Here is a 13,245-nt window from a genome sequence, read left to right on the forward strand (position 1 = left end):
GGGTTCTCATCTTGAATGCAGCTATCAGTTTTCTCACACAGAATAACGACATTAACGGTCGTTTTGCCTCTGAGCGCTTTGTTGCTTGCAGTACGTGCACTGAAGTGACACAACCTTGCGTCTCGGGTTCCCATTGAGTTCCAGTGGCCACCTGAGACCTCAGTGTGTTTGCAGTGTATTGATCTTTCCTCTGAGTTTGGACTAAGGCTTGATATAGATGGGTGTAATCTGTTATCACTGTTTTTGTAGCAGTGTTTTACTTGGTGTGATGTTTGCTCGTAGGGCAGGGCCTCATCCTCTTGTTTCATTAAGCAGCCAGGTCTCCTGCCAGGACCAGCCCAGTCATGGCTTAGCTTTTATCCAATCTGTATCCTTGACGTTAGAGGATTGAAACTGTCGTAGAGGAGAATATGGCTGGATGCCATCCTTGTTATACAACACATATTAGCCTCAAAGCAAAGCTCCTTACATCTCAGCAAGGGACTTAGCCAGTCTGTTGTTTTGAAACACAGGCAGATCTGGAATCAGGCGAGTTGCCTTCTACATCCCTGTGAAAATGATTGTTTCAATGTCTGACAGTTCATAGATCTGTTTTGAGTCAGTACATTGTGTCTGGATTGTAATCCTCCTCAGTGTTGGTCCTTCTGGTCACAGCAGTGCTCGCCCTCTTTTTGTTATTGGCTTAGCATTTTGTCAACGGACCAAATTAAAAGACAAAGGAAGTGTCTGAAGGAAAGGAAAGCTATGCTGTAAAAAATTGCACTTGCGCTCTTGAGTCAAAGTTTTGATGAAAGTAAAATGCCAGTTTGGAACAGTTTGATTGCTTGGTTCACAGTTTTTTTTTTGTGTCAAACAGTCACACATCCACACACACAGTCACAGAGATTCCTCGGATTTATAGGTTGATAAAAACTTGTAGTTTTTGCCGGCTGCTGAGAACCTTCACTGACGTGTGTTTTGCTCCATTGTGCATGTTGAGAGAGGAAAGAGCAGGACTTAACTTCAGCAGGTTTAGGGATTTGAACTTGAAACCTCCTAGTTAAATGCTTTTCTCACATGGCTGTTTCCCTCTGACTTTAGTTCCCTGCTCAGACCACAGCAGCCGCTGATGAACAGAAGGTGTTTGGTTTGTGGGAGACTGGAGAGGAATTCGACAAGGTAAACACTTTTTTTAAAAAAACAAGCTCAGTCGTTTCACAACATCCTTCTTGTCGCTCGTCTCTGCATGTCTGTGTTTGCAGCTGAAACGAGCCACAAACCGCAAGTCAAAGCCTTTAGTGAACAATGAATTTCACATGAATTTTAGAAACTACATGCAGTATGTACGCCAAGTCTAACAGTTAGCTTAGCATTAAGATGAGAGACAGGGGAAAACTGCTACCCTGGTCCTTGAAAGGAAATCCACCCACCACCACCACCATCTCTAAAGCTCACTAGTTTAGAATGTACAACTTGTTTGTTTAATCTGTACATAAAAAATAAAATAAAATGGTTAGGGACTGTGGATAGCGCCGGGCTAGTTGTTGTCCCTGTTGCCGATCTCTAACCCTAACCCTGCTGGCTGAGACGTATCCATCTTCTTACCTAACTCTTGGCAGGAAAGCAATAGGCGTATTTCCCAAACTGTCAAACTAATATTTTAAATGTAATTGTTTTTCCGCCTGCAGCAACGTCGGCTACTATATGACCTGTTCAACAAGAACTACAAGGTCAGGAGGAACATGATACAAGCCAGACTGGCCCAGGAGTTTGGAGATGCCCCAAAGGCGGACGTCGACCGGCTACTCCATGTGAGATGAGACTGAACATGCAGCTTTAAGAAGCTTTGTTTTTTTGTTTTTTATCACTGATCTAACCGGTCATCTGTTGGTTCCAGGAGTGCTGCAGCAGCTACGCAGGGATGTGGTACCTCAAGGGAACAATACCGTCCTGACCTTGAGAGCCTGCTCCCGTGCGGTCACAGTCAGCCAATCAAATCCTCTCCCGGGTGTCCAGTGGGAGGGCAGCCAGAGAGATGAGAGCCAATCACAATCACAGCTCGCCAAGCTCTAAGAGTGGGCAATTGGAGGACAATAAATGTCAGCCGTCAGCTCAGAACAAGAAGCTTTTCTCGTTTTCAACCGAAGCATTTGTGACATTGACAGGAGCACTCTGATGCAGCGCCGAGGATAGAAACTCCTCACACACCCTCACTAAGAGCTGGAGTGTCTGAGGAGGAGTATATCAATATAAAAGATGAAGAAATGGCAAAACATATACGGTTTATCAAAAGATTTTTGCCATTATTTGGACCTCATGTTTGATTATTTTTGAATTAATCTTAAACCAGATCAGGATGGTGTTTACTACTGTATTGAAGGCAAACGTGGCTCAAAGTGCTTTAGTTTTTCCTCCTGACGTGTACATTTTGCCAGGAAAAACAGTTTACTTTATCCTACCATCAAAAAAGCAAACAGGGTAGAAAATCGTATTTGTTTTTCATCCATTAATTTAACACATTTTCTCTTTATCTGACTTAAAAAATAACTGAGTCGAGAAAAAAAAGATGAAAAAAAGTCCCTGATGTCATTTTGCTCATATTTTACAATTGAAATCACTTAATATTTTGGCAATCATGGACCTGGAAACTGCTACATCTAATGTGGCTTTTCCCATGTTTGGAATGTTAACTGAAATAAGAAGTTTGAGGAAAAAGTGGATTAAATGGCTGAGTTCTTTTGAGTTTTTTTTTTTTTTTGATTGAATGTACGGTTTCAAATAGTTTTTCTTTCAAAGGAAAGACTGATTTGGATAATAGCCAATAAAGATGCAAGTTCAAATAAGATTTTGTTATTTTGATCAAATATCTGTATCAACAAAGTGGAATAGATGTGTTGACGGACTGGATCGGCGGTCTGGTACAAACACTGGACCACCATCTAGGGGGTTGTTGCTATGGATACGCTGGTGTATGTGCTGCTATCTTGAGCCTCCATCTAAAAAGTGCCTCACAAGACAAACTCTTCAGACACAGAATAACCGTAACAATGCTTTGATTCTCATTGAAATACTTCTAAACCTTCAAGAGTGGAAGTCTAGTGGTACATCGTCGAATAATGACAGCTGTATTTCTTTTTCATTGGTTTGTTACATTGCTCAATAAACATTGTCACCTGTCTGATTTTTCTTCTTTTATTAATATTATAGTTGCTAGTTGGAGAAGGGGATGGGAACCTCCAAATGTCAGACCCTGGATTAGTAAGGTGACTAGTTTATTTTTGAAAACAACAACATGTCAAATACATGTTTGGTAAAAACTGTTCCCTATGGTTAAAGAAAGATGTTTGGTTCAAACCAAAATGTATTTGTTTTTAGTTTGTTTCACAGAACCTAAAAAACAAATTTGTTTTGAAGAAACACAAAAATACATGTGAGGATGTGGTAGAAACCTTATAATGGCCTCTAAAAAAACACAACCAAAGAACATACGCAAATGTAGACGTACTAAGTAAATTCAGAAAGAGGTAATAAAATGCACGTTGCCATGTTTACAGTAAAAAAACACTTCACTAACCGCTGGATTTTTGCTTATTTTGAAAAGGCTGGTGACATTTACATAACCCTGTATGTTTAATTGTTTATATGCTATAATTTTTTTGTTTAGATTTGATGCTGCCACGCCGCTCAGGGACGTTACATCTCTAATTTTAACTGTAAATGATTCTTTCTTGTTGCCGTAGTTTTCTATTCAGGCTGACGTGTCAAGTTTGTTTAAAGTGCAGTAGTGTGTCTGGATGGCTGACATCAAAGCAGTTTCATTACTTGAGATTAAAAACTATCAGATAATTCTAGAAGTGGTTTATGATGTCCAATTGGCATCGCCTCTATAAACTATGTTTAATCAAATTTTTATACAGACTGACTCAGCAAAAAAAAAGACAACGCTGCCGTCTTGGCTTGCTTCATGTTTTATGGCTCAGACATAAACCACGAGGTCCAATCATGAAACAGGTGAAAACACATCGTACATGCTGCACATTATTCATGACACTCGTTTGTGACTACACATGACAGTCATGTAAAGTGTCAAAAGAGTATCAATAATGTGCGATTTCTAAAGTGCACCTCAATGGGATTTTACAGACAAACTGTCTTAAGCTGAACAAGGACACGCAAACGTCAGGCAGCAAAAAGCAACAGAAGCGCTGCTGAGAAAAAACTTCTAATCAAACATACATTATATACCAGGAGGCCGCTACATTATCAAGTACATACAGTTCATCTTTTGGTAAACAATTTTTCCCTTTAACATAACATTCACCCACAGTCATCTAACCTAATCGTACAATAATCAAGTATCATTTTTGAGAAATGTTACAATTACAAAAAAATATCCTACATCTATTTGAGCACCTTGAATCTTAAACTTCTAATGACATAAACTCCTTCACCAATAGAACAACTTGCATTGGTCGCTCTTATAGGCGCAGGCAAAACTCACCAAGGAAAAGCACTTTTGTTGTTTTGCTTTTACATAGTTGCAGACAAAAAAATAAATAAGTTCAGCTAACAAATCAAAAAGAAGATACAGGAATAACATTTTATTTTATGGATCTGTAATTTCCTGATAACCTTTGAAGAGGTGACAATGTTACGAGCTGAAACAGTTGGTTCATCAGGTGACGGGCTGATCGACAAAGTAAATCAGCGAAAATTTTGATAATCAATTAATCATTTAAGACCCTCCTATCGCAGATATGCAACGACTCAAAATGTGAATATTTGCTTTTTTTTTTCTTAGTACTGAATAGTAAATATGTTGTAAATGCTTGTTTGGGATTTGGACTGACGCTGGGCTTTATTTCTGTCCTGACATTTTATAGAATAACGATCAATTTAAAAGAAAAGAGACGGGATAATGAGTAATGGAAAGGTTTCAGCCCTTATCAGTATGACTTCCAGAGGACTTTAATTGGAAACTATTCACGATTTCGCCAGCGATTAAATGAAATTTAGGTAACATCTTAATTGAAGTTTTCTACATTAGAGTGACATGACACTCGTGAACACATGAGAGTCGTGACACATGAACCCTAACCAGAACTCGCCCTGACAAAACCAAATGACACCTACTAAAATAAGCCTTATGTCATGAACGTTTTTATAATGTTTTATGACACGTTCATTATATTGTCATGCACTCTTATGTAGATACCTTCAAATAAAGTGTAACCAAAATATATTATTTGGGAGTTTACTAATTGGACGATCTCCATTTTCTCACTGCATGCACCAAATTACATCTTTACCAGGAACTGTAAATTTACCTTCTTTTAGTGAACTACAGGAAACTATGGGTCCTGTAGAATAAAGTGTTACTGATGCAGCTTATGAAAAGGAGACCCAGAAATGATTTCCTCAGGAGCTTGTTTGTGCAATGTGAGGTAGAGTGAGTGCACAGTAGAGACGGCGGCGTTAGGCACTGGTGTTTCTGTGCAAACATGAGCCACATCTGAGACATGAGCTGGTGCTTCTTGTTCCTGCATTGTTCTCATCTCTTAACCCCTTTGCATGGCGATCACCATTTCTGGGCAAAAACAACATACATGTAAAGTATAGAGTTAGTTAGCTTCATGTGATGTCTTTCCAAAGACTTGCTCTTTAACTGGAAGACAATAATTCCTCTCACAGCAGTTTCTTTTTTTGAGAAGCTACTAATGCAAAATAGGCAGCACTTCACCAGCTGAGAGTCTCCCTCGGTTTTCGATCAGGTCCTCTTTGGTTTTCTGAATGCGGGAAAAGACTTCCCTAAACAGTTCTTTGTACTCCGGCTGGTGAAAGTCATCCTCAAAGTCCTCCATGTCTGTCAGAGCAGGACAAGTGGCAGCCATAGAGGCAGTCTGGACCGACTTGTGAGTGAGCCCATCCTGCTCCTCCTCTTGCAGCCCCAGGTGGCAGCGCCGCAGCAGCTCGTCGTACTTCACCTGCAAGGCACTGTACTGAGCGTCGACCTCGTTGAGCAGCGAGATGCCGCGATACTTCACCACCTCGGCTCGGCGTACGCAGGAGCACTCGTGGTCATAGATCCGGTCGGGAGAGTCGGGCATCTGGGTCGCCTTCATCAGCCGCTCGCTGTCCGAGCGCCTCCGGACCCAGGGGCTTTTCTCTGCAGCTGCATCTCCCTCGTTCTCTTCCTCAGGGTTGAGGAACACCGAGTTGGGCAGCAGGCTGTGGAGGACGTCCGGTCTGATGGATCTCGTGGAGGAATTGGATTTCCAGAGCTGACGAAGCTCCTCGGCCTCACGCTCCAGCTCAGCCGCTCTGGCCTGAAGCAGAGAGAGAGAGAGAGAGAGAGAGAGAGAGAGGTGATGTCAGAGAGGACTAACACAAGCTGAGCACATCCCCGCCACGTTGTTTCAGAAAGACCAAGCATGAGTCTGTGATGCTTTGTGACAATGATGTAGGAGCATCCTTGTGCTGCCACTGTTGCTTTGCTTCATTTTAGAGGAATATAAGTTGACAAAACAAAGAGCAACGCAGAAGCTATTTTCTCTCCCGTTGAGGTGTTAAATCACCCTTTATTCTGACTGTGTTAATATATTGTCTCTACTAATTTTGTGTTTTGCAACTTTGGAACCTAAATTCAAGAACTCCAGTCAGACAAAAATCACACTTTGCTCTACTTCCGGTCTGTTGTTCTGTGCAAGTACACACACGCGCACACACAGGTGAGAGATTTCTCTGTCAGACATACCTGGCAGCCCTCCATCCCCGCCAGCTGCTGCTCCAGCGCTGCATTTTCACGGGCGAGCAGCTCGGCCGCTCGCTCCAACTCCTCCCTCCGAGCGCGCTCACTGGCGAACTGAGTCTGGAGGCTGCGGAGCGATTGTCGTAGTGAGGCCTGCTCCTCCTCGTGCCACGACATGTCGGAAGACTCAAGGCCGTCTGAGGGTTCGTCGTAGTCGTCCCTGAACAGAGACAGAGAGACAGTTATAACTTTGTCGTTGTTCATTTCTGATTTCCAGAAATACTATTATTGAGTTATTGAATTATTAAGATATATTAAGAACCGCTCCCTATGTCTTTATAGTGAACATGAAGCTAGAGCCAGCAAACAACTAGCTTAGCTTAGCATAAAGACTGTAAACAGCTAGCCTGGCTCTGTCCAATGGTAACCAAACCACCTACCAGCTCTGAAGCACCCAAATCAACACATTATAATCTCATCTTATCAGCTCTTTAATTAAAAACTAAAGCATAAAAGTTGTAGTTTTAGGGGGGGTTGTGTTCTGGAATATTTCTTAGCATGGGGTAGTGACTTCCTGCCAAATAAGTGTAATTCCCAAATTGTAGAACTATTCCTTAACATAACAGTGACTACAAAACACATGCATGCAACAAAACTCAATGATAGTTGTTATATACAATTCCAGATTATTCCAAAAAGCTTTTCAGGGGATGAGGTGTTTCTCGTGTCGCTTAAATTGCCTCCTCAACTTCTCCACTTGCCTTCCTTCACCATCAGAGGAGAGAGGAGACAAACAAATGTGGTTTTAGAGGGCTGAGACATCCTTTCCTCTGAAGCATCACATGAATTTCCTCGGCCGAGTTAGCAACTCCTTCAGCTGCACGGCTTCCGGGAAGGCCGCTCTCGTGTATCCTCGCCTATAGTTCCTCGATGATCGCTACTCGATGGAATAATAAGAGCTTTGATACGGCCTTCACCAAGGAGTGACACAAAAACTTACAGTTCAGCGAGGACCTAGGAGTCGAGGAGCTATTAAATAAGTGACATGAGATGCAGCTATTTTCTTCAACTTTTCCCACATTTACACTTGTTGAAACGATTTCTACTGCTTATGTCACATTGTCAAACCTCCAGAGCAGGCGCGTGGAAATTGCTTTGTCACCTGTTCCTATATAACCTTTATCAAACCATGCAAGCTGATAATGCGTCTTCTCTTTCACAACTGACTTGGAGTATTTAATAGTTTGCTTGTGTGCTTCATAATTAGGCAAAAACAAAGTGGCGACGTGTACCAAAGCTCAGGAGCCAGGGTCAGATAAGACCAAGAATAGCACACTAAGCGAGAAATCAACAACTTATCAGTAGGACCCGGTGGATTAGAAATCAGATCAAGAATCAAATCAGAGATATGGAGACGCACCCTCAAGCTCAGAATTTGACCTCTTTCCTTCCAACCTCATCCTGGCATGTTTATTAGTGAGGTTTACATCCACCTGACCTGGATGTTTTGAGGGAGCAGTCCTAACATGATCACACACATATATGACACATATGAGATTAAACTCAGGCAGCACCACGGGAAAAGAGGAAGTGACCGCAGCATGAAACACTGGGAGTAAGACTTGCCTGCGAGAAGGATTAGCCCACAAGGCTAAAGCCTGGAGGACTCAGTGGAGGATTTACTGCCTTACTTACAAAGAACTTATAGATCAGTGATGAGGCATTTAAGAGTTTTTTTTGTTTTTACCAGGTTAAGGAATAAGTTAATAAAAAAAGGACTCCTTTCCTCTCTCATCCCATCAAAATGCATCAACAAAAGACACTGGAGCTGAATAATATGTTATATTTATAGGATATGTGTCAGTCCATTGATTAGTAGATATTTGGGTGTAGCTTCATATTCAGGGTGCACATATGAGAGGGGTATCAATCTTTTCATTTGACTATTGGCAAGAAAGAGGAAATTGCTTGTTTTCTCGTCCAAATATATTCAATTTATACAAAAGTAGAAAAGTAGCAAATGCTCACATTGAAGAAGCTGAAAGCAGAGAATGCTTGTCATATTTGTATGATAAATAACCTAAATATGTGAATAAATTATCAAAAATGTATTGTCAATATCCTTTTTTCAAGTAATTACATTTTTGTTGTTAAATTTAATCTAAAAAACCTAAAACAAACAGTGAAAAGTCTTAATCAGTAGTTCAATGACCACAAGGTGACGTTTTCAAACTGACTGACTAACAGTCCCAAATCTTGAATCTATGATGCTATAGAACGGAGGAAAGCAGCAGGCGGTCCACTAACTCACTAACTGAGGAACCGACTGAGCACATATGATACAGGTGCTGTATTCGAGTATCCTCACCTGAGTGAGTTCTGCAGCTCTTTCAGGCAGGAAACACTCTGAGTGCCGCGAGGCGACCGCTTCTCTCTGTGTGGAGAAGGACTCAGCTTCAGCTCCTCCACCTGATGTTGCAGCTCCTCCACCTGCGTCTGCAGCAGCTCCACCGTCTCCGTCAGCCTGAACAGAGAAAACAGAGCTGTGTTATGAGAGACACTTCGGTCCAGGACTTTCTATAAAAACGGTTGGAAGATCTCTTCATAAATCGACGTGTCCGGTTGTACCCCTGGATCCTATGCTGCGCCGCCCGGTTGTCCAGAACAAGTTTTTGGTTGCTGTGCTCCAGCTCTCGGGCCGACACGTCCAGCTGCTCGTACACTTTGGCGTGCTGGTCATTGACCTGTCTGAGGAGGTCCACCTGCTTCGTCAGGTACTGGAGGAGAGAGGACAGAGGGACACATGACGGACAGGGCAGTTTGTTGTGTTGAAGTCTATAATAACGAGTGTGGGTTGACCGATACTTGTTTATACCGATACCAATTATTAGTAGTCAATGAAGCTGATAACCGATATTTGGAACCGATGTACATTTACAATGAAAATGAAAATCTTAAAGTCCAAATTAAGATTTTGTAATAGTAACAGATTGTCAGATAGTGTTGTGGGCAGGACATTAAGTCAGACTCATTGGTGAGTGAAACCGAAGCAGAGGGACAGACACAGAGCTGGAGCGGAGCCAAAGTAGCGCACTTTTTAAAGTATTAACTTTATCGGTTATCAGGCAAATAAAAACGCCAATACAGATAATCTGCAAACTGCCAACAAAAAAACGGGCCAATAATCGGCCAGGGCAATAATCTGCCTATCCCTAATAACGACACATCCAGTCTGTTATTGCTATTATTATATTATTCAAATTTACATTACATGACACAATAATAAAATACAATACAAAATTCATTACATAGAATATATCACACAGAAAGAAACAGGGACATTAAAAAAAAATCAGAAAAGATTTTTTTTAAGAGAAATAAATATTAACTCACAAGAGAAAATATGAATAATAGAATAATTAACTCACTTTGTATGTATGCATGCACGTGCTACATGTTTGTAAGCAGGATTTATAACAAATGTCAACTTGTGCTATAACTGTACGTTCATGCAATAGGTAGACAATTCAAACAAATTGATAAAAAGTAGGTCAAACTAGCAGCAGAATCAATAGTTTCTAATTATTAAAATGGTGCTCATATGTGAATCAGGATAATGGAAAAAAAACTACTGGCACAATTTTTATTAAACTTGATAAAAGGATGTAGCATGGGCTGAGGAAAAAAACCATTACATTTGAAGCGGATCTGAATAACAGGGCGGATACGCACATTATTTTTCACTTTAATTTACATTGTGACATTTGTGCTGCATTAATGTGGTGTTAAAATAATCAGAAGAAATTAGTTGCCGGCTGGACAAATTCACACTGCGTCAACATTGCGATAAACAGCATGCCTTTGACCAAGGTCTGCACTCTCCAAATGCCCTTCTAGTTAATTAGATGTTTTAGCTGCTCTGTTCTCAGTAACAGCTGCATGTCTCTACAAGCTCTATCAAAGTAACAATTCCCTTAAGAACAAGTTATCTTATCAACTGTTGCAGCGAGGACACTTTGAACCTTTCCTCGTCTAATCTTCCCGCTGAAACTCAACAGATAGAAAACATAAACTTCCCAGAGACAACAGACCTGCAGCAGGCTCACTGGACGTAAACAGTCAAAAGTCAATGAGTAACATGTATGTACAGTATGCTAAAGTCTAACAGGTTAGTTCCGTTTTTAAAGACTGGTGTTTCTGCTTTATTGCTAGATGCCTTTTTAATCCAGTAAAGGGTGACAGCAACACAGAGAGCCAATGAATCGTAACAAAGTTAATGAGCTGGAATCAGACCTGTGACGTCACAAGGACCCAGCACAGGTCTTAAGAGATTAACTCTGAGTGTCAGCTGTGACATGTAGGGAAGGATTAAGTGCCAGACGGACCTTACTCAACAAAATGAAAACTAGGACTGAAGTCCAGAAAATCTGCAAAAGCTAAATATTGTATTTCTGTGACTGTTTGTTCAAATTAAGACCTAATCATTTTAGTCAAAGATCTAATGGAAATTCAGCGTAAACCTTTCCTTAATCTGTAGACAAGAAGAGACATTCATTTATCCCCATGTACATTATCTGACAAATACATTTTTTTCTGTCTTTACTACAAAGAGCACGGTTTTCTGCAATGTCGTTGATTGATGATCAGTTCTAGCATCTTTTTAGGAGAATTATCTATAAATAAAAGCAGTTAAGTTGTTTTTTTACACCCCAAAAATGCAGAGTTGGGTTAGTGTTGGTTGTGTCTGCAGATTGTTCTAATAAGCTGCTGCCAGCCCCCAAAAAACTCCACCAAGAAGGGAACAGCTTGTATGATGCCTGAGAAGCATGTGAAGTGGACATGTCCTCCCCATCCCCAGTGGAAATGATGCCTTGTACAGCAGCATGTTGTATTTTTTCTTTTAGTCTAATGTGAGGCCTTGAGGAAATCAGGGCTTCATGAAGGAAGCAGGTAAGTCATCGTCCCTTTGCCCAGGCCCGACCTTCTCATAAATTTACAGTATATCCTGGTCCTTGGATAAAAAGGTACAAAGTCAGCCAGGTAAAACACATGACTCTCATCTCTTTACCTCAATCTCCTGAAGTTGTTCCTGGTTGGTGGAGTACATCTGCTGCAGGCCTTGCTCCAGCTCCCTGTTTCGCTCCAGAAGACTCTTCCCGAGCTCGGCTGCCAGCTGTAGGTCTGATGGAGAGACAGTGAGAAACCATGAGTAGTTCAGCGCTTACAGTTTAGTCTCACTGATGGAGACATGAGGACTTTACTGTACAAGCAGCTTTGAGAGGTTTTGTTGTTGGTTGGCAGGAGTCCAGTAACCCACTTCTTTGGGCCACAGGGTTTATCCAACTTAACAAACTGAATGCTCAGGTCTTCTGATAAATCAGGACTGCTGGTGATTTCAGTCAACCTCTTTTTTTTGCCGCATATGTTGTGTCCTGCTGACTCCTGCTTTTTCTTCCAGCCTGTCAAGGTGCTTTCATGTACACTAAACAGCTTGCGGACTAAATAAAACACCCTGAATGAAAATATCCAATATGCATATTCAGAAAAATCAAATTCCTAATTTTCCTTTTAAAAAATTCTACAAATGTAACCTTCTGTGCACCTGCAGGGCATTGAGTTTGTAATGTGACACATATTAATTGTTCTATTTTAAATCTGTAATGCCCTTATTTCAGTTTTTTTTTTAATTATTATTATCAATAATATAAAATGATGAATGTGGTTCAGTAGGGTTCGGAGACAAAGACTGAAAGAAAATCGTACCATGTTCAAGGTCTTGCTTGTCGTACCACGGTTCCTCCTCCTTGATCTCAAATTCTTGCTCCACAATCATGTCTGTCAACATCTTCACGGTTCAAATCAGTCCCACAGTTAGAAGATCAATCCGCTTCTTAAACATATCACAGAAAGACTTTAATAAACGGTGAGAAAAAGGGTTCAGTCCGCGTCCTGCTGCTGTCTGCACGCCTGCAACCGGTACCGGTGGGTGCGCATCTCCGGACTGACAGACAGGCACATACCTGACGAATCTGCTGCGTTCAAGGCACGTTTCCGGTTTTGAATTTCCAAATAAAAGCAGCCTTTGCGGCCAGCTTCTCTTAACAAGAGAAGGGGGGAGCGCAACCTGCTGGTAGTGGAAGCAAAGTGTGTGTTGTTAGCTATACACGGTATTTATTAGTTTAAATATACACTTATTTATAATATAGGCTAGGCCTAGGCTACTTCTAACACCGTTTATGTAACGTTACCTGAAGTCACCATACCTGCCAATACCATCCCACATTAAACACCTCGCTGCCCCCAAGCCGCGGAAATGGTCATAAACCAACCTCTGGTTACCGAGTGCAAGTTGCAAACTTCTAATTTGTTGGAGAATATACTTTATTTTTTGCTTCCCTGTGTATCAGGCTCAGTTCCCCCCCGTCGAGATCGTTACCCCCTACTAAACCTTAACCCTTACCCTGCTTTCAGGATCTCAAGCATTCTCTCTGAGAGGGTCACAAGACGTGAAAGCAGCC

The 13,245-nt window shown here is 41.3% G+C and overlaps 2 protein-coding genes across 2 annotated transcripts in view; one reads left to right on the forward strand and one right to left on the reverse strand.

Annotated features, from left to right (window-relative positions):
- The window catches only part of polr3e (polymerase (RNA) III (DNA directed) polypeptide E), a 15,426-nt gene extending 12,269 nt beyond the window's left edge, over positions 1 to 3,157 (forward strand). Inside the window, exons 19-21 of the mRNA XM_032503162.1 lie at positions 1,081 to 1,158; positions 1,668 to 1,790; positions 1,877 to 3,157. Of these exons, the coding sequence (XP_032359053.1) occupies positions 1,081 to 1,158; positions 1,668 to 1,790; positions 1,877 to 1,933 (258 nt within the window). The 3' untranslated portion in view covers positions 1,934 to 3,157. The remainder of the gene's footprint in view (positions 1 to 1,080; positions 1,159 to 1,667; positions 1,791 to 1,876) is intronic.
- Positions 3,158 to 3,931: 774 nt separating this feature from the next.
- LOC116671743 (cerebellar degeneration-related protein 2) lies at positions 3,932 to 12,756 on the reverse strand. Its single transcript, XM_032503204.1, has 6 exons — positions 12,491 to 12,756; positions 11,796 to 11,908; positions 9,356 to 9,504; positions 9,096 to 9,251; positions 6,734 to 6,947; positions 3,932 to 6,305 (listed from the first exon to the last, which is right to left on the reverse strand). Exons 1-6 carry the CDS (start codon positions 12,570 to 12,572, stop codon positions 5,694 to 5,696), a joined length of 1,326 nt encoding a protein of 441 aa, XP_032359095.1. The 5' UTR covers positions 12,573 to 12,756; the 3' UTR covers positions 3,932 to 5,693.
- Positions 12,757 to 13,245: the final 489 nt, after the last annotated feature.

Source organism: Etheostoma spectabile, chromosome 21 (genome assembly GCF_008692095.1).
Source record: "Etheostoma spectabile isolate EspeVRDwgs_2016 chromosome 21, UIUC_Espe_1.0, whole genome shotgun sequence".
NCBI lineage: Eukaryota > Metazoa > Chordata > Actinopteri > Perciformes > Percidae > Etheostoma > Etheostoma spectabile.

Bases quoted from the DNA above. Each gene is read 5' to 3' on its own strand.
- LOC116671743 (XM_032503204.1), bottom strand. From the start codon at position 12,572: ATGTTGACAGACATGATTGTGGAGCAAGAATTTGAGATCAAGGAGGAG. The intron at 9,505-11,795 runs GTAAAGAGATGA...TCTCTCCTCCAG, and splicing joins AACAACTTCAGGAGATTGAG to TACCTGACGAAGCAGGTGGA. The intron at 6,306-6,733 runs GTATGTCTGACA...TCTCTGCTTCAG, and splicing joins CGGGGATGGAGGGCTGCCAG to GCCAGAGCGGCTGAGCTGGA.